Source organism: Balaenoptera musculus, chromosome 17, assembly GCF_009873245.2.
Source record: "Balaenoptera musculus isolate JJ_BM4_2016_0621 chromosome 17, mBalMus1.pri.v3, whole genome shotgun sequence".
NCBI classification, from domain to species: Eukaryota; Metazoa; Chordata; class Mammalia; order Artiodactyla; family Balaenopteridae; genus Balaenoptera; species Balaenoptera musculus.
Window position 1 is genome coordinate 56,050,846 of NC_045801.1, and position 23,118 is coordinate 56,073,963.

General features: G+C 36.4%; 1 protein-coding gene across 1 annotated transcript; it reads left to right on the forward strand.

Annotated features, from left to right (window-relative positions):
* Positions 1 to 17,914: 17,914 nt before the first annotated feature.
* LOC118883218 (fatty acid-binding protein, adipocyte) lies at positions 17,915 to 22,077 on the forward strand. Its single transcript, XM_036829776.1, has 4 exons — positions 17,915 to 18,072; positions 20,522 to 20,694; positions 21,288 to 21,389; positions 21,855 to 22,077. The coding sequence occupies exons 1-4, from the start codon at positions 18,000 to 18,002 to the stop codon at positions 21,903 to 21,905; spliced, it is 399 nt and encodes a 132-aa protein (XP_036685671.1). The 5' UTR covers positions 17,915 to 17,999; the 3' UTR covers positions 21,906 to 22,077.
* The last annotated feature ends 1,041 nt before the right edge of the window (positions 22,078 to 23,118 follow it).

Sequence of the window (23,118 nt, forward strand, 5' to 3'; positions counted from 1 at the left end):
CAAACGACGATACAATAGTAAAGGGGGTGCAGTATGAAAAGCCACAGGACTACAGATCAAAAAACCCTCTCTATGTGATCCTAGTCAAATCGCTGTAACCTCTGGTGCCCTCTTTATTTCCATCCTAATGCACCCCACGTTTATTTTTCTTTTAGACAATTGCATTAGCCTTTTAATTGGTCTCTAGTCACAGTTGCCAGTCATTCCTTAAACTAAGCCACTCTGCAACTAGAATTACCTCGTTAAAACTTGAATCTGATTTCCCAACGAACTCCTCTACTGGAAAGAGTTGATGATGTTCCTCTTGCTGACAAACACCCTGGCCTGACCTACAGCTCCAGATCCACCCACTAGGATGGCTCGGCCCCAAACACAGACACTTTATGCTCTCCTCTTCACCCCCCCACCCCACATACTTTTGGACACTAAAACATGTACTTTTTTTTTTTTAATTACCACATGTCACACTCCTAGAATGCCCTTCCCCTCCTCCTCCATCTGGCAAACTTGTATTATCCAACAATATTCAGCTCAAATGGTACTTTTTCAGTAAAATCTTTCTTGTCCTTCCCTAATAATAATGAATTAAATATTTCTAGATTTCAGGGGGATTTTTCTTTCCAAGACTTTTCTGGAATTTCCAGGCCAAATGGATGAGCAGCCTTATTATTGGTAGGGTATGCTTCAAAAGAAATTATCTTTTTGGTCTCCCTGGTGGTAGAAAGAATAGTTCTGTGTGTTCTTGGGTTATTCTCTTTTCATGAATGTTTAAATGATAGAAATTATGAGAAGGCTCACATTTTACCTGAGGCAAAAGCGCACTCTCTTCTGTACTTACAAGTTCTTAAAATGTCTCTTGCTGGAAATCTGTCTAAGTAGACTTTAATTCAACCATGGTAAATTAAAGCTTGGAACTTAAATCTTCCAAGAGCATCTTTTCATCATTTTAAAACCAGTAAAGTCTCCCTCCATGTATTCACAAGTGTGTCTTATGGAGCAAAGAAATTTAATAGTCAATCCCATGAGGGGTTCATTAAACCAGGAAAAAATAAGTAGTGGAGCCAGATCCAGTTTAAGTGATAACTCACAGCATAATGTTCTGTTTCTGTAGGACTTTCCCCTTCAACTCTTTAATCTCATTGTAGCTCACATAAACTCTCTACTGCAGTCTTTAGACTTGATTCTGATATGGTGAACAAACCCAGGAAGGTAATTTTTTCATTGCTGTCTTCTTGTTTACAATTATTAGCTGTTATTTAATTCATCCAAAGTTCTTAACCTACCCCAATTCTTCTTTCACCCCAAACAGGTCCATTATTGGATTAGATCATGTTTAGACCCTAATATCCTCACACAGCATGGCAGATGAGCAAGTGGAAGAGTGATGGCCCTTGCTTTGTGAACTGGAAGCCAAGCATTACATAGTTAAAGAGAGTTCCTCTAGATTTCTGAGGCAAATGAGGGAGGAGCTGGAGAAGGAAGGGCTCTGATACAAGTGATTAGATCAAAAGCAATTCTTTGTCCCATGTCAGGTGGTTTTCTGCCTGATGTGCATCTTGTCAGGCATAAATTAAGAAGTGCTGTGGTCATTGGGAGCTATTCCTTCTCAAGGCTATCTCTTAATAGCAACAAGTTGTGAGAAGGACCTTCCTCTTTCATCTTAGCCTCTTTGTTTTTCAAAATCTTTCTGTGGTAATTCAATAAAATGGCAACTCAGCCATCCCTTTGTAATTACACAAGGAAAGGTTTGTGACTAATTATTTCATTTATTCAAGCAGCATAAGGGTAATTTACCAAGAAGGCAATATTAGGCAATGGTTCTCAAACCTGATGAGCATCCCAGCTCCAGCAGGGATCTTGCTGTGTGAGGACTCCACACTCGGCCCTAGGCTTTCAGATCTCTGGAGGGATGGGGCCTCAAAGGCTACTTTTTAAAAGTTCCCCAAGCCAGTTAGATGATTAGTTATGTTTAAGGACCCCTTATCTTGTGGTCTCTTGCAAAGCTTCTCAAAGTCACTCTCCCCTGGGGAGACTGTAAAAAGTACAGATTTGATGTCCAACCCCAAGGGATTCTGATTGCTGTGAGGGGTCTAGAAATAGGCATTTTAATAAGCCCCCAAGGTGCTTCTGAAGCAGGTGGCCAGTGTACCTCACTTTAAGGTATGCTGTTCCATTCAAGGTTTAGCAAAAAGGAAGCAGAAGGGCAAAGATTTGAGAGGCTCGGCGGTTTCTGGTCCAGGGTCAGTTCCAAAAGTCTTCCAAATGCCATGCCAACCTGTGTCTGGACAACGCCAGTGCCAGAGAGAGGGTGAGGGTAGAGAGGGTGCCTGTCAGGGATAGGGTGGGTTTCTGGGTGTATCTTGCTCAGGATTAAGATGGGAGAATCTCAGTTAAAAACCACAGGCTATACAGATGCTCATCCCCTCCCTCCTGATATATTTTAACAGCTCTTCCTTAGCCTTCTTGCCTTCAGGGTCTCCCTGGCTTGTCTGTCTCCCTTTTCCCAATTTGATTCCAGCCCCAACTCCCATAGTGCTGCTAGAATGAATTTTATAAAAGGTAAATTGTGTTTTCTCAGTGGCTTAACAATCTTCAAATCTCTGTAGCTTAAAACTCTTCTCAGTAATTTACCCATACCAAATCCAGACTCTTCAGCAAAGGATCTAATGCTGTTTGTCATGTCGTCTCTTTGTACGTTTCCACCCTCGCCTACCATCTCGAGTCACATAGTGTAAAGAAACCCCTTTGCCTGCAACATCCTTTTTGTGACTGTTTGGTGGACCTTAAGTTAAAATGTGAGCCAACCTGTCAAGTCTTCTATGACTATTCCAAGTAGAATTATTCTTCCGTCTGAATCTTGTACATACCTATACCATAGCACCTATAACTCTATATTACATGTATTTATTTTAAAGTCTAGTCTCCCCAATAGACTTAACCATGTTTTAATGTTATTATCATTAATATTAATAAAAGTAAAAGTAATAATAGTAGCTGGTAGTAGATAGACATTAAAATAAAATACATATGTGAAGAAATACACAGAAAAAAATGACCTTAAAAGCCCAGTTAAGGGAGGGAGGGTGGGAACTGTTCATGGTTATTATGACTTGCTTAGGCCCTGGTCACTCATTATATCCCTCCCAGTGCTTGAGGCCACTTCATCCTTTCCTGCAGACTCAGCTTTGCTGTCCCCAGGAAGCACAAGCTACATCTCAGTCCTCACTGAAGACAGCACTGTCACACCCTCCAAACTCCCAGCCCAGCCTCCAGAGCATCAGTGTCTAGATTCTGGTAATTGGGCTTCCTTCTTATTTATGGGACCCAGTGCCTACTTTGCAGACTACTGTACTGAACTCTCTGCCTTACTCAAGCAGCTGGGCCTGGTTATTGTTAATCAGCCTCCTGGTGGAGACCCAAGTAGTGCCCTGTCGTTGTGGTCCTGCTACCTGCATGGGAGCCCCACCTGACCATGCCTGCTTGCTTGGATCTCTGAATGTGCATCTGATGCAGTAAAAATACCAGAGCTGGCACATCAGCTTTGTTTGGAGATACCATCTGGTTAAGTTGATGGTTAGTCCGTCATCGACTTCCATGATCCATCTAGTTTTCACAGGGGCTAGACAGGTAGGTAAACTGAATAGAGATATGATGGGGACCCCAATCCCTGCATTGATGCTGATGTTAACATCCACAATCCTTCTAGGAATGCAGTGTTATTTATGTTTTACTGTCTTGGTTGCTGTGGAAGCTGGGGCAGAGGACCCAAGAGACAACATCATCAAGAAAATCTAAGGAGATATTTCAATGTGTTCAATATATATGGTGAGTATTATAACTTCTAGCATGATATACATTGGACAATAATTTAGGGAAAATAGAATAACACTGGGAAAATAAAATTTCAATATGGAAGACAGCATACAGAGAAAACGAAAAGAATTCTGTTTTGATGCTGGTTGAGTTAGTATCTGTGTGGATTAGGACAAGCCATACAACATATTGGGGATCTATTTTCTCATCTGTAAAACAAAGAAAATTTACTAGAATTCAGGGACAGCAGCATAATTCTATGATTTTTCTTATTATTTTCTTGGTGTTATTATAAAATTGCAGTAATTAAAGGAAACTAAGAGGAAAATTAAGAACAGTAAACATTTTAAGAATACTATATTTCAGAGTCCATAAAGGATAAAAGCACATTTTTTGTAAAAATTAACTTAAAAACATCAAAAAGTTGAGTCTGTATAAGACATGTAAAATTATCATATGCCTTCTTTTATATAGTTAGATTTTTTTTGTTTGCAGGTCCAAATCATGTTATTAGGCAAGTATCCATCAACTAGAAGGAATAATGTACTTTTAAGAAGATCTGTTCATTAAGGTTTTATGTTCCAGATATCTTTGCAGCTTTGAAATAGTGGGTTGCACTTTGGACTACTCTTCAGTGATTTTTTAAAATAGAATGCTATTTTTGAATAAAGACAATACATATATCAGAATTTTTTAAAAATCATGAATATTGGGAACTGAGGATGTGTCATTGACTCGATTTAAAATAGTCTGTGTTCTGTAGCCCTGAGGAAATGAGAAGTATGTCAAAGGACAAGGGAAAAAGCCATCTAGAAAAAAGTGAGGACAATGTCCCTGAGTGTGATTTGGAAAGAAGCAAGAATGACATTTGCAGAATTTGGCAAGATAACTAGGGGAAAGAGCAAGAGCTGGAATAGCTGTTTCCAAGTTTTAGGGCAGTTGGGAATCAAAACCCTGAAGAAATTTGGATGAAGGGAAATTCCACTTTGGCATCCCTGGGAATGCTTAAGTGTATAGTCTTGCCTGTTAATATTATTGAAAGATCCCTTCCTTTGGCTAAAGCAGGAAAGGGAAAGAAACACATTTTATAGTAAAACTCAGACACATTATGGCAAAGTAAAAATTTTTTTAAAGAGTACTCCATATTAGATGTTTTCCCTAAACCAGAACTCCTTTCTTTGATGATTTAAGAAATAAATAATTAGGAGTATTCTAAGGAGCAGAAGTAAATATATTCCAGGGAATATCTTGGAAAAATAACACATATTAAAAATATAAGCTTCAATGATCGTTTGAAAAAGCACAGGCTTCAGTGCATAAATAAATTTACAACCTCTCAAAACTTATAACCAAAAGATTATAAGATTAAAAGATTTCTCCAGGGGAAAAAAAAGGAGATAAAAGAAATCCATGAAAAAAAAATCAACTCATGTCAAAGTAATTCATGGTTCTTTACACACATATTAATGGTTAATCTACTCAGAAATAATCAGGGGGGTTGATTTTATTTGTATTAGATGAAACTGTTGCTACCTGGAGTTTTTCATTTACCAATATCTGACCCTAGTAGCAGTTTTTAATAGAGTTGTTCGAAGGAGGTTTAAAGCATTTGTATTCATTGATATGTCTTTGAAGAATGACTGATGCCTTTATGTAAGCAAAACAATTATTCTTGGTAGAATCCTTGCTCTGTGCAATACTAATGATCAGGAGGCAGCTTCGTGGTGTACGCAACCCCGGGAGGGTAACGAAAGGACACGTGGTCCCAATGGTGCACCCTTGGGCATGGATATCATAATGTTAGGAAACACAATCCACAGTTTCTTGAATTTTAAATCAGATTTTATGCTGGATTTTTCTCTCTGTTTCTATGTTAAAGGAACTCCAACACTGTTTCAATGCACCTTTGACTATTATATATTCATTGCAGATTTACACTTAATTTGATTAGGGTACTTAGATCCCTGACTGATAAACCCACTCATGCAACTCAGTCTCTTAATCTGTGTAAGGCAATCTCTAATATTTATACACTAAAGGGAATAAGCATTCCAAGAGGATTAGAATCATAGTAAGTTTTTTAATCCCAGAAAAATACAATATTTCGAACTTGCTTCCTATACTTACTAATAAATTATCTCCGTTGGGAACTATAAGAGCAAATTCTCAACTCCCCAGAAGGCACAAATGGAAAAACCATACTTTGTGAGCTGTTGATTGGTCTTGAGAGAATAGTTATGACCAAAGTATAATCACTGTAATTTTCCTGCCTCATTATTTAGAAAGCAGATGAAAATATATGATTAAAGATTGGATATTCCACCTCTCTCTGACTGGAACTTGAAAAGGTCTCACCATCTCCCCTAAGCCTTCTCAAGAGAAGTTGCTTTAATGTCCTTTACACTTTTTTTTAAAAGCAGAAGACCATGAACACTGTACATAATATTACTTATTTCTCCATCCAATTCATTTGCCTTTCCTAAGCCAGGCCCTTGATGATCATGGGTAGACAGCCTCATACTCAAGTTTGTGTTCTGTTGTCTACTCACCTTGTGCCCATGTTGACTATTTCAAATGATAAGTCCCATTGAAAACAAGCCCCATTTTGAGCCAATTCCATTGAGAAGAAATAGGTAATATCATTCACTATTGGTGGGAGGTTAAAGGGCATAACCCCTTTTGAGGGCAATTCAATAATATGTATCATCATTTAAAATGTGTATACCCATTGACCCTTCACCTCTATCTCTAGGCATTTATTCTACAGAAATAGTAACACAAATAGACAAAGATACATATGTACAACAATGTTTACTAAAGTTTTTTTTAACAATGAAAAGTGGAAGTATTGGTTAAAACATGGCACATATGTAAATGGCATACTTGGCAGCAATTTTTTAAAAATGAGATGGATTTATATTCATTGACATGAAGAGATGACCATGGTACATTACTAAGTGAAGGTGACAGTTATGGGAAAGCATGTATGTACAAAGTCTTGACGTATCATCCAGTATCTTTAGTAAAAATTCATACTCAGATTCCGTGTGTTTGTTTGCATGTGCCTAGATTGAAAGAATATTCACTGAATCACTAAAATAAATGATCTGGAGAGTGGAACAATTCCTTTCTCCTCTATATTTATATTGTTTGAATTTTTATATCAAGCATATATTAATTTTTTTAAAAAACATTAAAATATTTCCATTTGGGGAGGAAAATTTATCCCAGTGAGAGGAAAGGAGGATTAACATGGTGTCATGCTAATGGTATCATGTTCTTGAGAAAAAAAAATTTCTTGTTCTGAATCATGGATATCAAGAAAACTCCTTTTGAATTCCATGAATTTCTGTGCTCTCACGACTGATCTTTCACTCCAGAATCATTGCTGGAGAAAGCTCAAACTTTTGAGACTTCTAAACCAAAGATGACTGAAAGTAAGACTATTCTGCATTAGTGCAAATTTCCTAATTCTTCCCAGCCCAGGACTCACATCCTAAGTATGTGGTTTGTCTTCTGGTGCTTTATTGTTACTACTACTACTATCAGTACTAACTGACTCATGTCGAGTTAGGTGTACGCTAGGCAACATATAAAATATCTGAAATTTAAGATTGCTAACTTAAACAATATCATCAAATATAGCTTCCCAGTTTTACAGATGAGAAAGCTAAGTGTCAGAGAAATTAGCTAGCTTACCAAAGGTCACAAGCTAGTGAATAGTGGAAACAAAATTTCAACATGTCTTAACTCCAGAGCTCATGAATCTTTCTTTTATATAACACTGTTTATAAGGTAACCAGAAAAATGTCACAAGTATGTTAGTGTTCAAAAGTGAATAAAAAATTTAACATAATGACAACATTTTAAAGAATGATCGTATCTTTATAACATAAAAATCATTATCAAGAGTCTTGTAGCAGGGATAATAATATCTAGATTTGGAAAATCTTGGCAAACCACTGAATAAGTGCAGGAATGCACATTTCACCCAGTGAGAGAGGATTTTCGTCAAGAGGGAAGTTAACACCCAGATGGCAAATATAGTTCACAGATTCCTGACATTTGTGCTTTTTCACTCGATCAGAGTTCACTGGAGCGAAGTCCCAGAGCAAAAGTGTCTCCCAGAAAGAATACTCAGTGTTTCCTTGTAATTAAAATTATTCTTGGATGGGTTGCTCCTGTTTTGTCTCTGTATCAGCATCAAGTCACAGTTAGCACCTATTGTGGCATCTGCCACTATCTGATATTTTCATTCTAGTACGTGATCCTCATTTTGTCTACAACCTCAGGGTGCCCACGTATTCAACTCAAGCATGCGCTCTCACTTTCCCTTCCTCTCTTCTCCTTCATTTCTTTATTCTTTTCTTCTTTTTCTATTCCTCCTCCCTGACCTCTTTTTCCTTCTTCTCTCCCTTAAACATTATTTCCCAAGTGCCTATTATGAAGCAAAAACTATGCCTACTGTCAGCCAGAAACACTCTGGATGCACATCCCTCCTCTTCAGGAAGCTCACAACCCTCATGTGCCTTCTCTGCTTGTTTTATTCATTCTTGTGCCACAGCATCAAGCACAGAGACTGGTACTTATTAGGCATTTAATGAATACATAGCTGAATATCTTCTTTGTCTTTAGCCCTATTTATGTAATTTAAAACACGATATGTGTACAATTTTAAAAGCATGTAGAATGTAACTGGGCTGAGAGATTGGTAAAAGTGAGGATATGAACAGAAGTTTGGAAGAGATAAGGTGTGTTCTTTACTTGTGGATTGAAAAGAGTTCCTACAAGCACAAGTTAGTTTACATGCTACTACAACTTCAGGGAGCCAAACTGGTTCTTTTGCTCCATGGTTTATCCCCTACACCTGAAAATTTCCCCTTGACTCTGTCACATACAATTTTGGGAAGTTAATCAGGATCATTTTAAAACATGTGAACACTTTTAGTAATGTTATGATATTATCTGTCTTTTATACCTTAATATGATCAAAATCAATCTGATTGATTTCCTCCTAATTCAACACTGAACTCTATAGAACTACCAAGTCATACAGAGTGCTAAGCCTGGGTATCCAAGGATGAATAAGATACAATCCCTACCCCCAAAGAGCTCACAGTCAGACGAGAACAAACTTGGGTGTGTGTATGTGTGTTTCTCTCTCTCTCTGGACATTTCCTTGGTGATGTCTTCTGGTTCATTTGTACATTCCTTTCTGGTTTTCCTAGTTAATATTTTCACTTTTGCCTACAGTCAGTTCTTCATAATGAAGCTTGCTTTATTACATAAAGAAAAGGTAGGGCACACTCTACATTCAGAAATTGCTTTGCCAGCTCTTTAGTTGGTTCCTACTTGCACCTACTACACTTTGGAGGAAGAGTCCCTTTTATGAGAAAGAGGGCAAGTGAAGAAGTTATACAACACACTTGAAGCCACAGTACAACTCTGTAATTAGCCACTACCTTCTTAACTGACTCATACTCTACTGGCTTACTCACTCTTTTCAAAACCATCACTGTTTTGAAGTCAAAAAGTCAATGATCAGTCACTGTGAACATATGTTCAATGAATGGTACACAAACTAATACAGGGTTACCTTTGTATTGCCTCTTAAATCTAAGAAATGTAAAACGATTCTCATATTAAATGTTCCCATCAGTCTGTGGGGAGAGAAAATCAAGTGAAATATGCTGAAATTTTTTGCCAGAATTTCATCTTAAAACTCTGACAAACCCTAAAACATTGATAATGACAATGCATTAATATAGGAACTTTGCTTCAATAAAAGGAGAGCCTTGCCATGAACTATTCCTTAACCTACCACACACATGCCGAGAAAACACTCCCTCTCATTGTGGCTTTGTCTCTACTCCTTATTATCCAGTGATTGTGTATGTTTCCTCTTCAACTTAAAAATTGTCAGAAAAAATACCCTCATTTCCTCCAAAAGAAATAAACACAGGCAAAGGTCAGAGGGATACATTCCATGGAAGCTGTCCATTGTAGAGCAAAGTGCAAAGCAGCTGGTCTGAACTAGAGAGTGTCTGTCCCCCCAAGTCAGCAGTGAGGGTCTGGGGCCACATTCCCCATGTCCACATTTCCAAAGCAAAGTGAGACTCTGGTCCTTGAAGACCCCTTCCCACAGCTCAGGAGAAAGAGTTTGGCTTCGTATGTGCATTTTAATGCTGTATTTGAATATTCATGAACAAAAGCATAGTCCTCTCTGTGGGAATTCCTTTCCTAAACAAAGGCAAATTTTCTCCCATGTGCCTTGTCTATGGGAACCAAGCTCCTCCAGAAGGAAGGAGCTTCCTGTACCCCTCCTATATCATTTCTCAATTTCTTCCACTGTTTTTCCACTATCTCATTGCCATTACTTTTGATCAGCCCCTCGCTATCTCTTAACTCTCACCTTGTAAGTGAATTTACATCTGCTTATTCTACCCTTTATAATCCACCCTTCCCAGTGCCACCATATCTTTGTAAAACACAGATTTGAGCCCACTGCTTTGTTGTTTTAAAACTCATACACAAGCCTTAAGCATGATTATGTACCCTAAATCCATACCTCATTCCTTGTGTTAATTAATGCATTAATCCAGCAAATATTTGGTGAATGAGTAAGGTACTAGGAACTTTAAATCATGAATGGGATAAAGTTCAGGATGAAGAGGGAGGTTAGGAATGAGGCAGAACTGGGTATGGAATGAAAGTATTGCTTATCTTTTACACAGTATGTGCTAATAAAAGATGCTAAAAGTGTAAAACAATTTTTAGGAGAGCAGCAAGAGCCTCTTGTGCAAAAAAAAAATCCATATTAAGATGATTGTCAAAGCAAAACATCTAAAAAAGGTTTTATATTGTGTTTTACTTTGGTCCCAGGCTGGTAACTAGAATGGAAAGTTGGATCATTAAGGAGAGCAGAAATCATGTGTTATTTATTATTATACTCCTTCACCACAACTAGTCTAGTGCCTTGGACATAGTGTGTTTGAAAAAAAGATTTTCTGAAAATTATTTGCCAAACTATAAACCTAGTTTATACATTGAAACTAGGTTTGAAAATATAAATAGTATAATTTCTACTAGTTTTCAAGAAAGGATGACCACTAAAGTTTTGGTTAAATCTGAATTCTCTTCCTTAATACAAAGGGAGAATATTCTTTTTTTCCCCTTCATTTTTTTGTAAAAATTTTTATTTTTATATTGGAATATAGTCTATTTACAATGTTGAGTTAGCTTTTGGCGTACAACAAAGTGATTCAGTTATACATATACATATATCTTTTTTAGATATTCTTTTTCAGATTCTTTTCCCATTTAGGTTATTACAGAATATTGAGTAGAGTTCCCTGTGCTATACACCAGGTCCTTGTAAGAAAATATCCTTTAAAAAGTGTTGAACCCAAGGTTGTATAACATTAAATGTTTTTTTAGTGTGTTTCTCCTTATTATATACCACTTTACTCACACAGCAGTCAATTGGACTCTGTGGTGAAAGGTGATGGAGGAACCTCCGTTTGATGAGGGAACGTTCTATCTTATTTATGCAGTAAGAGTAAGTATTAGGAACTGAGATGAAGATAAATTATGGAGGAACTAGGCAGTTGCTTATATTCCCAGTTACCCTGCAGAGCAGATGCATAAACTATGAGGTGTGTGCCTCTGCTTTAAATTTCTGGACAGCTTATTGTCTAGAAAGAATTCTCTACCTTACATGATACATAACTTAGTGGACTTGTGCATAGAAGAATATTAGCATTTCACAGGATGGCTCATGTATTTGGAACATAAATTGAACTGTATTTAAAGATAGCATCTCTTCAAGTAAGTAATTCTGTCGAGCCTATTTTGTTATTCTACACAATTGATTTCATGAAATTCCTTCATGTAGGCTCAACTACCCTCTCACATCTTAATTCTTTCATTGCCAGGGCCCTTTACTATATATAGGTTACTACGAGTCCTGTTTATATGAAATCATTAAAGGAGCTAATGTTTTTTGTAGAAAAATCTCAACTCTACCATTTCTCCAACAATGATCAGTCACTAAATATGTCGACATAGGGACATGAAGCTACTGGCCCACAGAAATATTCTTGAAGTATTTTTACAGGAGTGTTGCTGGACTCTCACTAACCCACCGAACTAGTTTTTCCTTCATGCATTTTATTGAATACCTGGTTACATCAGTGAAAAATCTAGATGAAAGCCCCTGCCTTAATGGAGCTTAGACTCTTATCACCAGGAACATATATCTGTACTTTGGTCATGGTTTATAGGAACATATATCAATACTTTGTCATGGTTTACTGATGGTGGTCATGTTTGAGTAAACGTCATGAATGGGTATGAAACCAACAACTCCTGCTATTCCCTGTGTCTGGAACATTATTTTCTCTGGTCTTTCCATGGCTGTCTTTTTCTCATTGTTCAAGTGTCAGCTCAACTGTTCACCTCCTTTGACTGACCTTCTTGGACTGCCCCATCTGGAGCTGCCAACCATCACAGCTGTCATTATATCAGATTACCCTGTTCTGTTTTCTCTGAAACACACAGCTGAATTGGTTTATTTATTTATCTCTTTGTATATTATCTTCTCTAGTACTAGAATATAAGCTCCATGAGAGCAAGCAAATGCCTGGTGTGGCTTGCTCATTATTGAATCCCCAGTGGCTAGTAAATTGCCTATGATACATGTCAAGTAAACAAATGGACCTTGGTGTTGTGGTACTCTAAATCAGCACTGCTCAATAGAAAAATAACGTGAGCCACATGTAACCTAAAATTTTCTTGCAGACACGTTAAGAAAGTAAAAAATAAGCAGGTTAAATTAATTTTAGTAATATATTTTATTTAACCCAATATGTCTAAAATGTTGTCATTTCAACATATCATCAACATAAAAGTTTTTGATGAGATATTGTACTTTTTTCCATATTGTCCTCAAAATTTAATGTGCATTTTATACTAACAGTACACCTCCACTCAGATTCTAAATTTTATTTTGAAATGCTTCATAGACATTTAGATTTCATAAAATTTATAGTTGAAAAGGTAGATTTACATATTCAAGTTCTTTCACATACATTTAAAAGTTTTCCAGCAACTGAATCATGATCATTTCTTAAATTTTAATTAAAATTGAATAAAATAAAAAATTTAGTTTCTCAGTCATATTAGTACATTTCAAGTATTCGAGAGCCACATGTGACTAGAGACTACAGTATTGGACAGTCCATCTCTAAAAAAATGTTTAAATTGCAGTGTCACAATACACATATGTTCAAATATGATAATCATTTGAAAATCTGTCTGAAGCAATTTGTTACTAAAAGTAAAACATCAACATATATTTTGAAAAGTAAACCATTATTTACAGACTGGGAGAAAATATTTTCTAAAAACACATTCGATAGAAGACTGTTATCCAAAATGTACAAAAAGGTCTTAAACTAAACAATAAGAAACAAACAACACAATTTAAAAAATGGGCCAAGGGCTTTAACAGACACATCACCAAAGAAGACATACAGAGGGCAAATAAGCATGTGAAAAGATGTTCCTCATCATATGTCATCAGGAAAATGCAAACTAAAGCAATGATACCACTAGACACCTATTAAAATGGCCAAAATCAAAACACTGACAACACTAAATGCTGCTGAAGAGGTGGAGCAACAGAACTCTCATTCATTGCTGGTGGGAATTCAAAATGGTACAGACCTTTTGGAAGACAATGTGACAGTTTCTTGCAGAACTAAACAAAGTCTTACCCTATCATGCTCCTTGGTATTTACCCAAAGGGTTTGAAAACCATGTCCACACAAAAACTCATGCTCCTTGGCATTTACGCAACAGGTTTGAAAACTATGTCCACACAAAAACCTGCATGTGGATGTTTATAACAACTTTATTCATAACTACCAAATCTTGGAAATAATCAAGATGTCCTTCAGTAGGTGAAAATATGAATAAACCATAGTATGTCCAGGCAACAGAATATTCTTCAGTGCTAAAAAGAAATGAGCTATTAAGCCATGAAACAATATGGAGGAAACTTAAATGACTATTATTAAGTGAAAGAAGCTGATCTGACAAGATACATACTATATGATTCCAATTATATGACATTCTGGAAAAGGCAAACCTATGGAGATAGTAAAAATGACAGTGGTTGACGGAGTTGTGGGAAGGTGGTGGGAGTGCCGGAGAAAGATGAATAGGCAAAACACAGAGGATTTTTAAGACAGTAAAAATACTCTGTATGATGTTATAAGGATGAATACATGTCATTGTACTTTTGTCCAAACACATAGAACATACAATACCAAGAGTGAACCCTCGGGTAAAATACGGACTTTGGGTGGTTGTAATGTATCAGTGTAGGTTCATCCTTAGTAAAAAATGTACCACTCTGGGCTTCCCTGGTGGCGCAGTGGTTGAGAATCTGCCTGCCAATGCAGGGGACACGGGTTCGAGCCCTGGTCTGGGAAGATCCCACATGCCATGGAGCAACTGGGCCCGTGAGCCACAATTACTGAGCCTGTGCGTCTGGATCCTGTGTTCCGCAACAAGAGAGGCCGCAATAGTGAGAGGCCCACACACCGTGATGAAGAGTGGCCCCTGCTTGCCACAACTAGAGAAAGCCCTTGCACAGAAACGAAGACCCAACATAGCCATAAATAAATTAATTAATTAAAAAAAAAAAAAGTACCACTCTGGTGAGTGATGTTGATAACAGGGGAGGCTATGCCTGTGTGGAGGCAGGGAGTACGTGAGAAATCGCTGTAACTTTCAATTTTGTTGTAAATCTAAAACTTCTCTAAAAAAACTGTCTTAAACACAAAACAAACTAAAAACAAATGAAAAAGTAAAAGCCATTATTAACTTAGAACATGAAGTTATCCCTGCACGAAGACTGATCATTTTTATTTTCTTGTTCAGTGAATTTATAATAGCAAGTCTACACGGAATTGCACACCACCCACAGTCTATGTATCTATGCAACAGTCCAGAGTGAATAAACACTATTACTGCACCATTAACATAAGCAACAGTTAAAAACTACTATTGTAACATGACTTTATCAGTTTTTCTTAGCAACTTGCTTGCCTACAGAAAATCCTGTCCTTTACAGAATCCTCTATCTCAACCGTTTCTGGGAAGCCCTTAGGATACTTACAAATCAATCGTGTGCTCAGCAGATACTGTTCAATGGAATACACAGTGTAGTGATACTAAGCACACCCGTAGTATTTTAACTTCTTTTTTTCTTTCCTAAAGTCTGGGTGTGCTCATGTGAGCTTGCTGCCCATGTGACCATCTTCCATCATTCTGGTATGGGGTAGGGGATGGGGGGGACTGAAAAACATGGTTACTTTAGAAAAACATTCTCATGAATTATTCACTATGTAAAAGCAGGAAATTAGATTTTGATAGCTTGTGACCACCCCACTTCTGATTGTTTTTAAGTAAAGCAACACCATTTAGATCTGGATAAATTTAGAGCTTATAATATAGTTCAGGAACTGGATGAATTTTCTCAGTATGGGGAGCATATTTTGGATTGGTGTCTATTTTTTTTTTTTTTTAAGAGCAGACAGGTTTTTTAAAAAAATTATTATTTATTTATTTATTTATTTTTGGCTGTGTTGGGTCTTCGTTTCTGTGCGAGGGCTTTCTCTAGTTGCGGCAAGCAGGGGCCACTCTTCATCGCGGTGCACGGGCCTCTCACTATCGTGGCCTCTCTTGTTGCGGAGCACAGGCTTCGGACGCGCAGGCTCAGTAGTTGTGGCTCACGGGCCTAGTTGCTCCACGGCATGTGGGATCTTCCCAGACCAGGGCTCGAACCCGTGTCCCCTGCATCGGCAGGCAGATTCTTAACCACTGTGCCACCAGGGAAGCCCTGGTGTCTATTTTTTTAAGGGGTCTGTGGAAATCCACACTATGCTCTCATTTAGGGGATGGAATGAGTGAGGTTAAATGATCATTTATTAATTAAATCTGCTGTACAGATTCCTGGTGGATAATTGAATTTACTTTTTCTTTTTCATTCATACAAAACATTTGAAATGAGAAAGCTGGGGTACTTTACCATTACTTGGCATTTTTTACAGAATTAGAACAAAAAAAATCTTAAAATTTGTATGGAGATACAAAAGACCCTGAATACCCAAAGCAATCTTGAGGGAAAAAAAATGGAACTGGAGGAATCAGACTCCCTGACTTCAGACTATACTACAAAGCTACAGTAATCAAGATAGTATGGTACTGGAACAAAAACAGAAATATAGATCAATGGAACAGGATCGAAAGCACAGAGACAAACCCATGCACATATGGTCACCTTATCTTTGATAAAGGAGGCAAGAATATATAATGGAGAAAAGACAGCCTCAATAAGTGGTGCTGGAAAACCTGGACAGCTGCATGTAAAAGAATGAAATTAGAACATTCCCTAACACCATACACAAAAATAAACTCAAAATGGATTAAAGACCTAAATGTAAGACCAGACACTATAAAACTCTTAAAGGAAAACATAGGAAGAACACTCTTTGACATAAATCACAGCAAGATCTTTTTTGATCCACCTCCTAGAGTAATGGCAATAAAAACAAAAATAAACAAATGGGACCTAATGAAACTTAAAAGCTTTTTCACAGTAAAGGAAACTGTAAACAAGACGAAAAGACAACCTCCAGAATGGGAGAGAATATTCACAAATGATTAATCTCCAAAATATATAAACAGCTCATGCAGCTCAATATTCAAAATGGAAACAACCCAATCAAAAAATGGGCAGAAGACCTAAATAAACATTTTTCCAAAGAAGACCTTCAGCTGGCCAAGAGGCACATGAAAAACTGCTCAACATCACTAATTATTAGAGAAATGCAAATCAAACTATAATGAGGTATCACCTCACACCAGTTAGAATGGGAATCATCAGAAAATCTACAAACAACAAATGCTGGAGAGGGTGTGGAGAAAAGGGAACCCTTCTGCACTGTTGGTGGGAATGTAAGTTGATACAGCCACTATGGAGAACAGTATGGAGGTTCCTTAAAAAACTAAAAGTAGAATTACCATATGACCCAGCAATCCCACTACTAGGCACATACCCAGAAAAAAACATAATTCAAAAAGACACATGCACCCCAATGTTCAATGCAGCACTATTTATAATCGCCGGGTCATGGAATCAACCTAAATGCCCATCGACAGATGAGTGGATAAAGAATATATGGTACATATATACAATGGAATATTACTCAGCCATAAAAAGGAACGAAATTGGGTCATTTGTAGAGATGTGATGGACCTAGAGACTGTCATACAGAGTGAAGTAAGTCAGAAAGAGAAAAACAAATATCGTATATTAACGCATATATGTGAAATCTAGAAAAATGGTACAGATGAACCAGTTTGCAAGGCAGAAATAGAGACACAGATGTAGAGAACAAATGTATGGACATCAAGTGGGGAAAGCGGGGCAGGGGTGGTGGTGGTGGTGGGATGAACTGGGAATTGGGATTGACATATATACACTAATATGTATAAAATAGGTAACTAATAAGAATTTGCTGTATAAAAATAAATAAATAAAAATTTTTAAAATGCCATTACTTATTTTGTTTTAATTTCCAGGTAATTCCTGAGACAGTACTGCCCCAAAGAGCCTTTGCAATTACTTAAGAATATACAAGATAATTCTTATGTTCCTCAATTCAAATGAACCACATAATTGTAATTTTAATAGAAACTCCAGAAATGGGAGTCAAAATTTATCACAAGATAATTACCCTGCTGTACTCTACACTGGGGTAAATATGTTTGAAAATAATAGGAGGAAATTCAATGCACTGAATATTAAACTGTCGAAACAGGAATGTTTAAAATATTCTGTAATGGTTAAAAATAAGTTGTATTCTAAGTTCAATGACCATTTGCCAGGGAGAACCAAAGTTGAGAAATTTCTATTAAAAACATGACTCAAAGGAAAAACTGCAGAGGCTAGCAATGAAGGAAATGATCTGATACCATTCCCAATTGGTTATTCCTAAAATCACTTGTTCTGGGTATCTTTAAAAGGAAGTTATCTGGACTCAGAGGGTATAGCACCTTCCTGAAAGCTGCAGCTTCTTTCTCACTTTGAAAAATAATTCTAGAAAGCTCCCAAAATGTGTGATGCATTTGTAGGTACCTGGAAACTTGTCTCCAGTGAAAACTTTGAAGATTACATGAAAGAAGTGGGTAAGGAAATACATTGGCTGGGTTTATAACTTTTTCTCTGGGGAAGAATGCTTTATGGCTGTTTTTCACTCTGGAAGCACTGGCCAGACATGAAATGCTGCTTTCTATATAGAGGCGATAAAAGTAACATGTGTGAATCGTTTGTTTCTAGAAACATTCTAGATGGAAGTCACAACTAATGCTTCCTAAAGGTGAACTAATATGAAAAAGGGTATAAATGGAATTGTTATGTTGTACAGAAATGCCAAGATTTTATTTGATTGATAAACTTGAGTATCTTTGGTTTACTTGCCTCTCTGCCTCTTTTTCATTCATTCCTTTTGCATATAAAATAAGCAATAACTTGGAAATAAAACTGTATTTATTTCCTAGCATGCAATAATTTCCATTTGAAACTGAAAGCACTGTATTTCTCACCTTAATGTAATTTTTTGAGTAATGTATGTTAACCAGTTATTTTATTGTTTTAAGGTCAATCCATTAAAATGTGTGGTTGTTTTATGGGAGAAAAAAAATCTTAATTTCAGAAAATATGTTCCTTAAAAGTCTTAAATATTTGTTTGATTTAAAATTATATGGGATGCCATAGAATTATTGATAATAGAGGCTTTCAGGTTTTTAGGTTCTGCTAACATTGCCTGTGTGTTCCCCAGATAATTACAAAAGTAAAGCAAAGGAGTAGAGAGGCTGTATTTCACTCAGGCAGCCACGGCCATGAATGATCAAGTTGTATCCAGGGGTTGCAAATTGGGGAGAGATTTTTTTTCACAATATCTTTATTGGAGGTTATGATTGAATCCCTAAATCTCAAGACTTAACCTTCTTCTAAATCTTATAGTATATTTTTTGCTTGTCTATAACTACTGTTTTCCTTGTTTACAGACAAGAGGGAAATCAGGGACTTCAACATGAGTGAAACCTAGCTTTGTAGAATATCAACTGGTTGTAATTCAATAAACTAATTAATATGCACTGATACAGATATGTCCGTATTTGAGGCTATTTACTGATTTTTAGAAACATTTTACACTTTTAGTATTTATATTTAAATTCTTATACCCTTGTGTTTTAAAATGATAAAGTATCGATGATAATGAAAGACAATAAGATACCTCCTGAAATTAGCTGCTCTAGTTGATTACCTTCAGTCAGCAGGTATTGTTTTCAACAGTCAAATGAGGACAGAATCAAGCCAGTGGAGAGAATGATTTTCATAAGCTTGGCCAGTCTGGAACCACACCGGATGTTGCATCCATTCACTCTGTTGACTCACTCCATGTATTTGAGGTTATTATATTTTGAAACAGAGACAGGACTTGCTGAAGCAGCATATTATCTTCCCACTTGTTGCTACTTTCGGATGGGGAGCTAAATCAGAGCCTCGGTTTTGTACGCTATTTGCCTCCCTGATCCCCACTATTCCTAAATTTTGGTATCTATAAGTAGTCAAAAAAGTATCATAGATTTATGCACATGCATTAAAAAAATCCGACACATCTATAACAGTCATAAATTATAATTTGTGCAGCGACAGTAAGGTACTGCTTGCTGTCTACGTTAGGTTGTAAATTGTTCATCCCATAGCTGCCACACATCCCAAAAAATACACTCTTTTTTTTCAAAAAAGAGGAGTTTGCCACTTAAGTGATTGGAAATCAAAGTATTAATTTCTGAACTTACTAAAATAGTGATTTCTTAAACTTTGAAGTTTTCACAATTGATGCCTAAGCCCTCTTTAACATCTTCTATAGTTATTGGGAACATCACCATTCTAAAACGTTATGCATGCAGGAAACATTTTGACTTTTGAAAAAATTAATCAAAATCTTCATTTCATCGTGGAGTAATTTGGAAAACCCAAGAAAACTAGACTTGGCAGCAAATGCCATGAAATGTGAATTTTGTACACCCAAACAGATTAATTTTTAATCGAGTAACTGTATAGTGGCCCCCCAAATCCTATTGTCTTTGACTATGGATTTGATCACTTTTGTTATCTAAGAAGGAAAGGTAGAGATTCCCAAGTGTTTCATGAACTGAGTAAAATGACAGTGGCTGCCCTCATGGTTGAGATGGCCAGTTATTTTGAGAGTGCAGTGACTTTTAAAATGTGTATGTCCCACAAGACTTAATCTTTGTACATATTCTTGTGGAAAATTAACAATGGGTCTCCTAAAGAGTTGTATCTGAAACCCGGAAGTGAAAATTTAAAGAACAGACTTACATCTAATTGTGCCTCAGGTGTTCTTTAAGTATTAGCCTGCTTTACTTATCTGCAGATGTTTAAATAAGACCTTTAAGAAACTCACTGGTGTCTTTCACCTTTTATGCACACGTGCACCCACCTACACACACACACACACACACACACACACACACTACTGCTCTTTCTTAAATAAAGGTGTGAGAGAAAATTGTAAACTTGACATTTTTCTTTTCCCAACTATAGGAGTGGGCTTTACTACCAGGAAAATGGCTGGCATGGCCAAACCCAATCTGATCATCAGTGTGAATGGGGATGTGATCACCATTAGATCAGAAAGTGCCTTTAAAAATACTGAGATTTCCTTCAAATTGAGCCAGGAATTTGAGGAAGTCACTGCAGATGACAGGAAAGTCAAGGTGAGGAATAAGGAATTGGAGCAGAGTAAACGCTGGTTTCTAAATGACCGCTGCCTACAAGAAGCCATTTTGTAAAAGGAGGAAAACCATTCCACCATAAGCCAAAGATCCCTGACTCCTAGATCTGAACTACGTTGCCTTCAATATTTAGCTGGTGAATTTTCCCCCTTTCTATAAAATTGTCCTTATTAGTTTAAAAAATGATTAACATAATTTATTTGTCATACCATATGTGTATATATGTATATAGTATTGGAAGTGAATTAAAATAACGTAACAGTGTTAGAGAATATTTATAAAAGAGTGGGGAAAAAAAGGAAAAAATCACCTATGATTCTACTATCTCAACATAAATTTATTATCTATATTCTTTCACAGTATTTTTTCAAATGCATGTTTGTATAATATTCTGATCATAATATACATATAATTTTGTATGTTATTGTTTTTGGCACTCATTGTTTTCTTGTTGTAACATTTTCTTGTAATTTAAAATTGCTAATTACCTCAAAATATTCCTGCAAATAAAAGTGTTCTATTTTTTAATTTTATTTTCCTCCATCATTATAATCACTTTTTTATTATGCCCGCAGAGCACCATAACCTTAGATGAAGGTGCCCTGGTGCAGGTGCAGAAGTGGGATGGAAAATCAACCACCATAAAGAGAAAACGAGTGGATGATAAACTGGTGGTGGTGAGTATCTTCTAGCTACTTAATTCTAGATTCTACTGCTAGGTCATCCCATAATCATTATTCTACCTAGAGAAACAGATAATCGCCCTTGTAGAACAAAAGGTTAGTTTATTGGGATTACGGTTTCTCTCTGGCAATTATCCTTCATACTTTTAAGCTCAGTGTAGGTATACTGTCCCCCAGGAAGCATTCCCCATTCCCTCTCAATATGAATCATATTGTATTGTGCATTTCTAATTATGTTTCTCACTCACCACATAGATTGTAGGATTCCTTGAGGGCAAGACTTGCATCTTCTTGATCTTTATATTTCCCTAGCTTATTACAATATCAGGTATATAATAAGAGCCCAGAGCAAATATCTTTTGATGAATATTGTTTCCTTCCCAACATTGAAGGAGACAATAAACAAAATATAAGTGGTTTAGTCCCAGGGATTTAACCAATAATTTTTTTTGTGCCTAGGAATGTATCATGAATGCTGTCACTGCTACCAGAGTTTATGAGAAAGCATAAGCCAAAGGATATTGAGCTGGACTGAAGTTTGCATCAAACTCTATGATATTCTGTTGGGTGTGTTGTCCAAACATATATTATTTCCCACTAAATAGCAAGCAACTAATTTTCCTCCAGACTGATTTTATTCGATATGGTTGTGTTGGTTAAATAAAACTTTTTAGATTTATAAGGCTATGTAATGATTTATTCATTGTGCTAGATAATTTCTTACTCATAATTTAGTGAAGGAAATAGAAAATTGTATTATTGCTTTGTTTCCAGTACATGATTTTTAAAATAATAATCCAAGATGAAAAAAATAATAGTGAATTTTCCATTGTCTTAGGTAGAAAATGATAAATATGTTCTATTACTGAATATGAAGTCCTTCTTTAGCATAACTACAGTCAAGCAATAATCTCTCAGAGACCTAAGGTAATTTTAAATGTAGTGAGATTGTCCACAGTCAGCTGGCCCAAGTGCTGTCATTTCACACATATCTGTCCTAGAGCCTTAAGACAGAGACAAGTGTAGTAGCAATGCAGAGGGTAGAAAAAGATTTCTAGGCTATAAGTTTTAATCTGAAAAATTATTAGTAAAGCAAGCTATCCCTGGAATCTCTCAAGAATTAAGTCCAAATAATCCCATAATATTTATTCCAGAAAAGAGGTGACAGGCTTGTAATGAATAATGATGCAAATGTTCCTGTAGTCATTTCCAAATTTTTCTTTTTTTCTTACCAGTGGAGCTTTTTATTCAAATAAGATATTGACTATGTTCTGGAACTTTCCATTCAAATAAAATCTCCATGGAGTTCCAATATATAAAACAAACAAAAATGATAATAAGGCCTCCCAGGTAGGGGTGTGTGTTCGTGTGTGTGTGTGAGAGATTTGTTTCTTCTGCACTTTGTGGAACTTCAAAGCACCTCTACAGATCATTGGAGTTCCATGTACACAGACTGAAATTTCCAAACCACGTACTTACTTTTTATAGTAAGCCAAAATCTTTTAAACTGTGTCCTGTAGTTGATATAATTCTGTTTGTGATGCTTCCTTTAAAAGTAAGTTTATTATTTTCTGAATACCTACCCGATGTGTAATACCAAGATATGGAGAAGCTAGAAGAGGTAAATTAAGTTCCTGATCACAATTATTTACTTATTTTTCAAAAACAGAGAGTTAGACTCTCACTTTGGCTTTACTCAAGACTTGGAGAATTCAAAAAGAGA

Bases quoted from the DNA above. Each gene is read 5' to 3' on its own strand.
- LOC118883218 (XM_036829776.1), top strand. From the start codon at position 18,000: ATGTGTGATGCATTTGTAGGTACCTGGAAACTTGTCTCCAGTGAAAAC. The intron at 20,695-21,287 runs GTGAGGAATAAG...TTATGCCCGCAG, and splicing joins CAGATGACAGGAAAGTCAAG to AGCACCATAACCTTAGATGA. The intron at 21,390-21,854 runs GTGAGTATCTTC...TTTTGTGCCTAG, and splicing joins TGGATGATAAACTGGTGGTG to GAATGTATCATGAATGCTGT.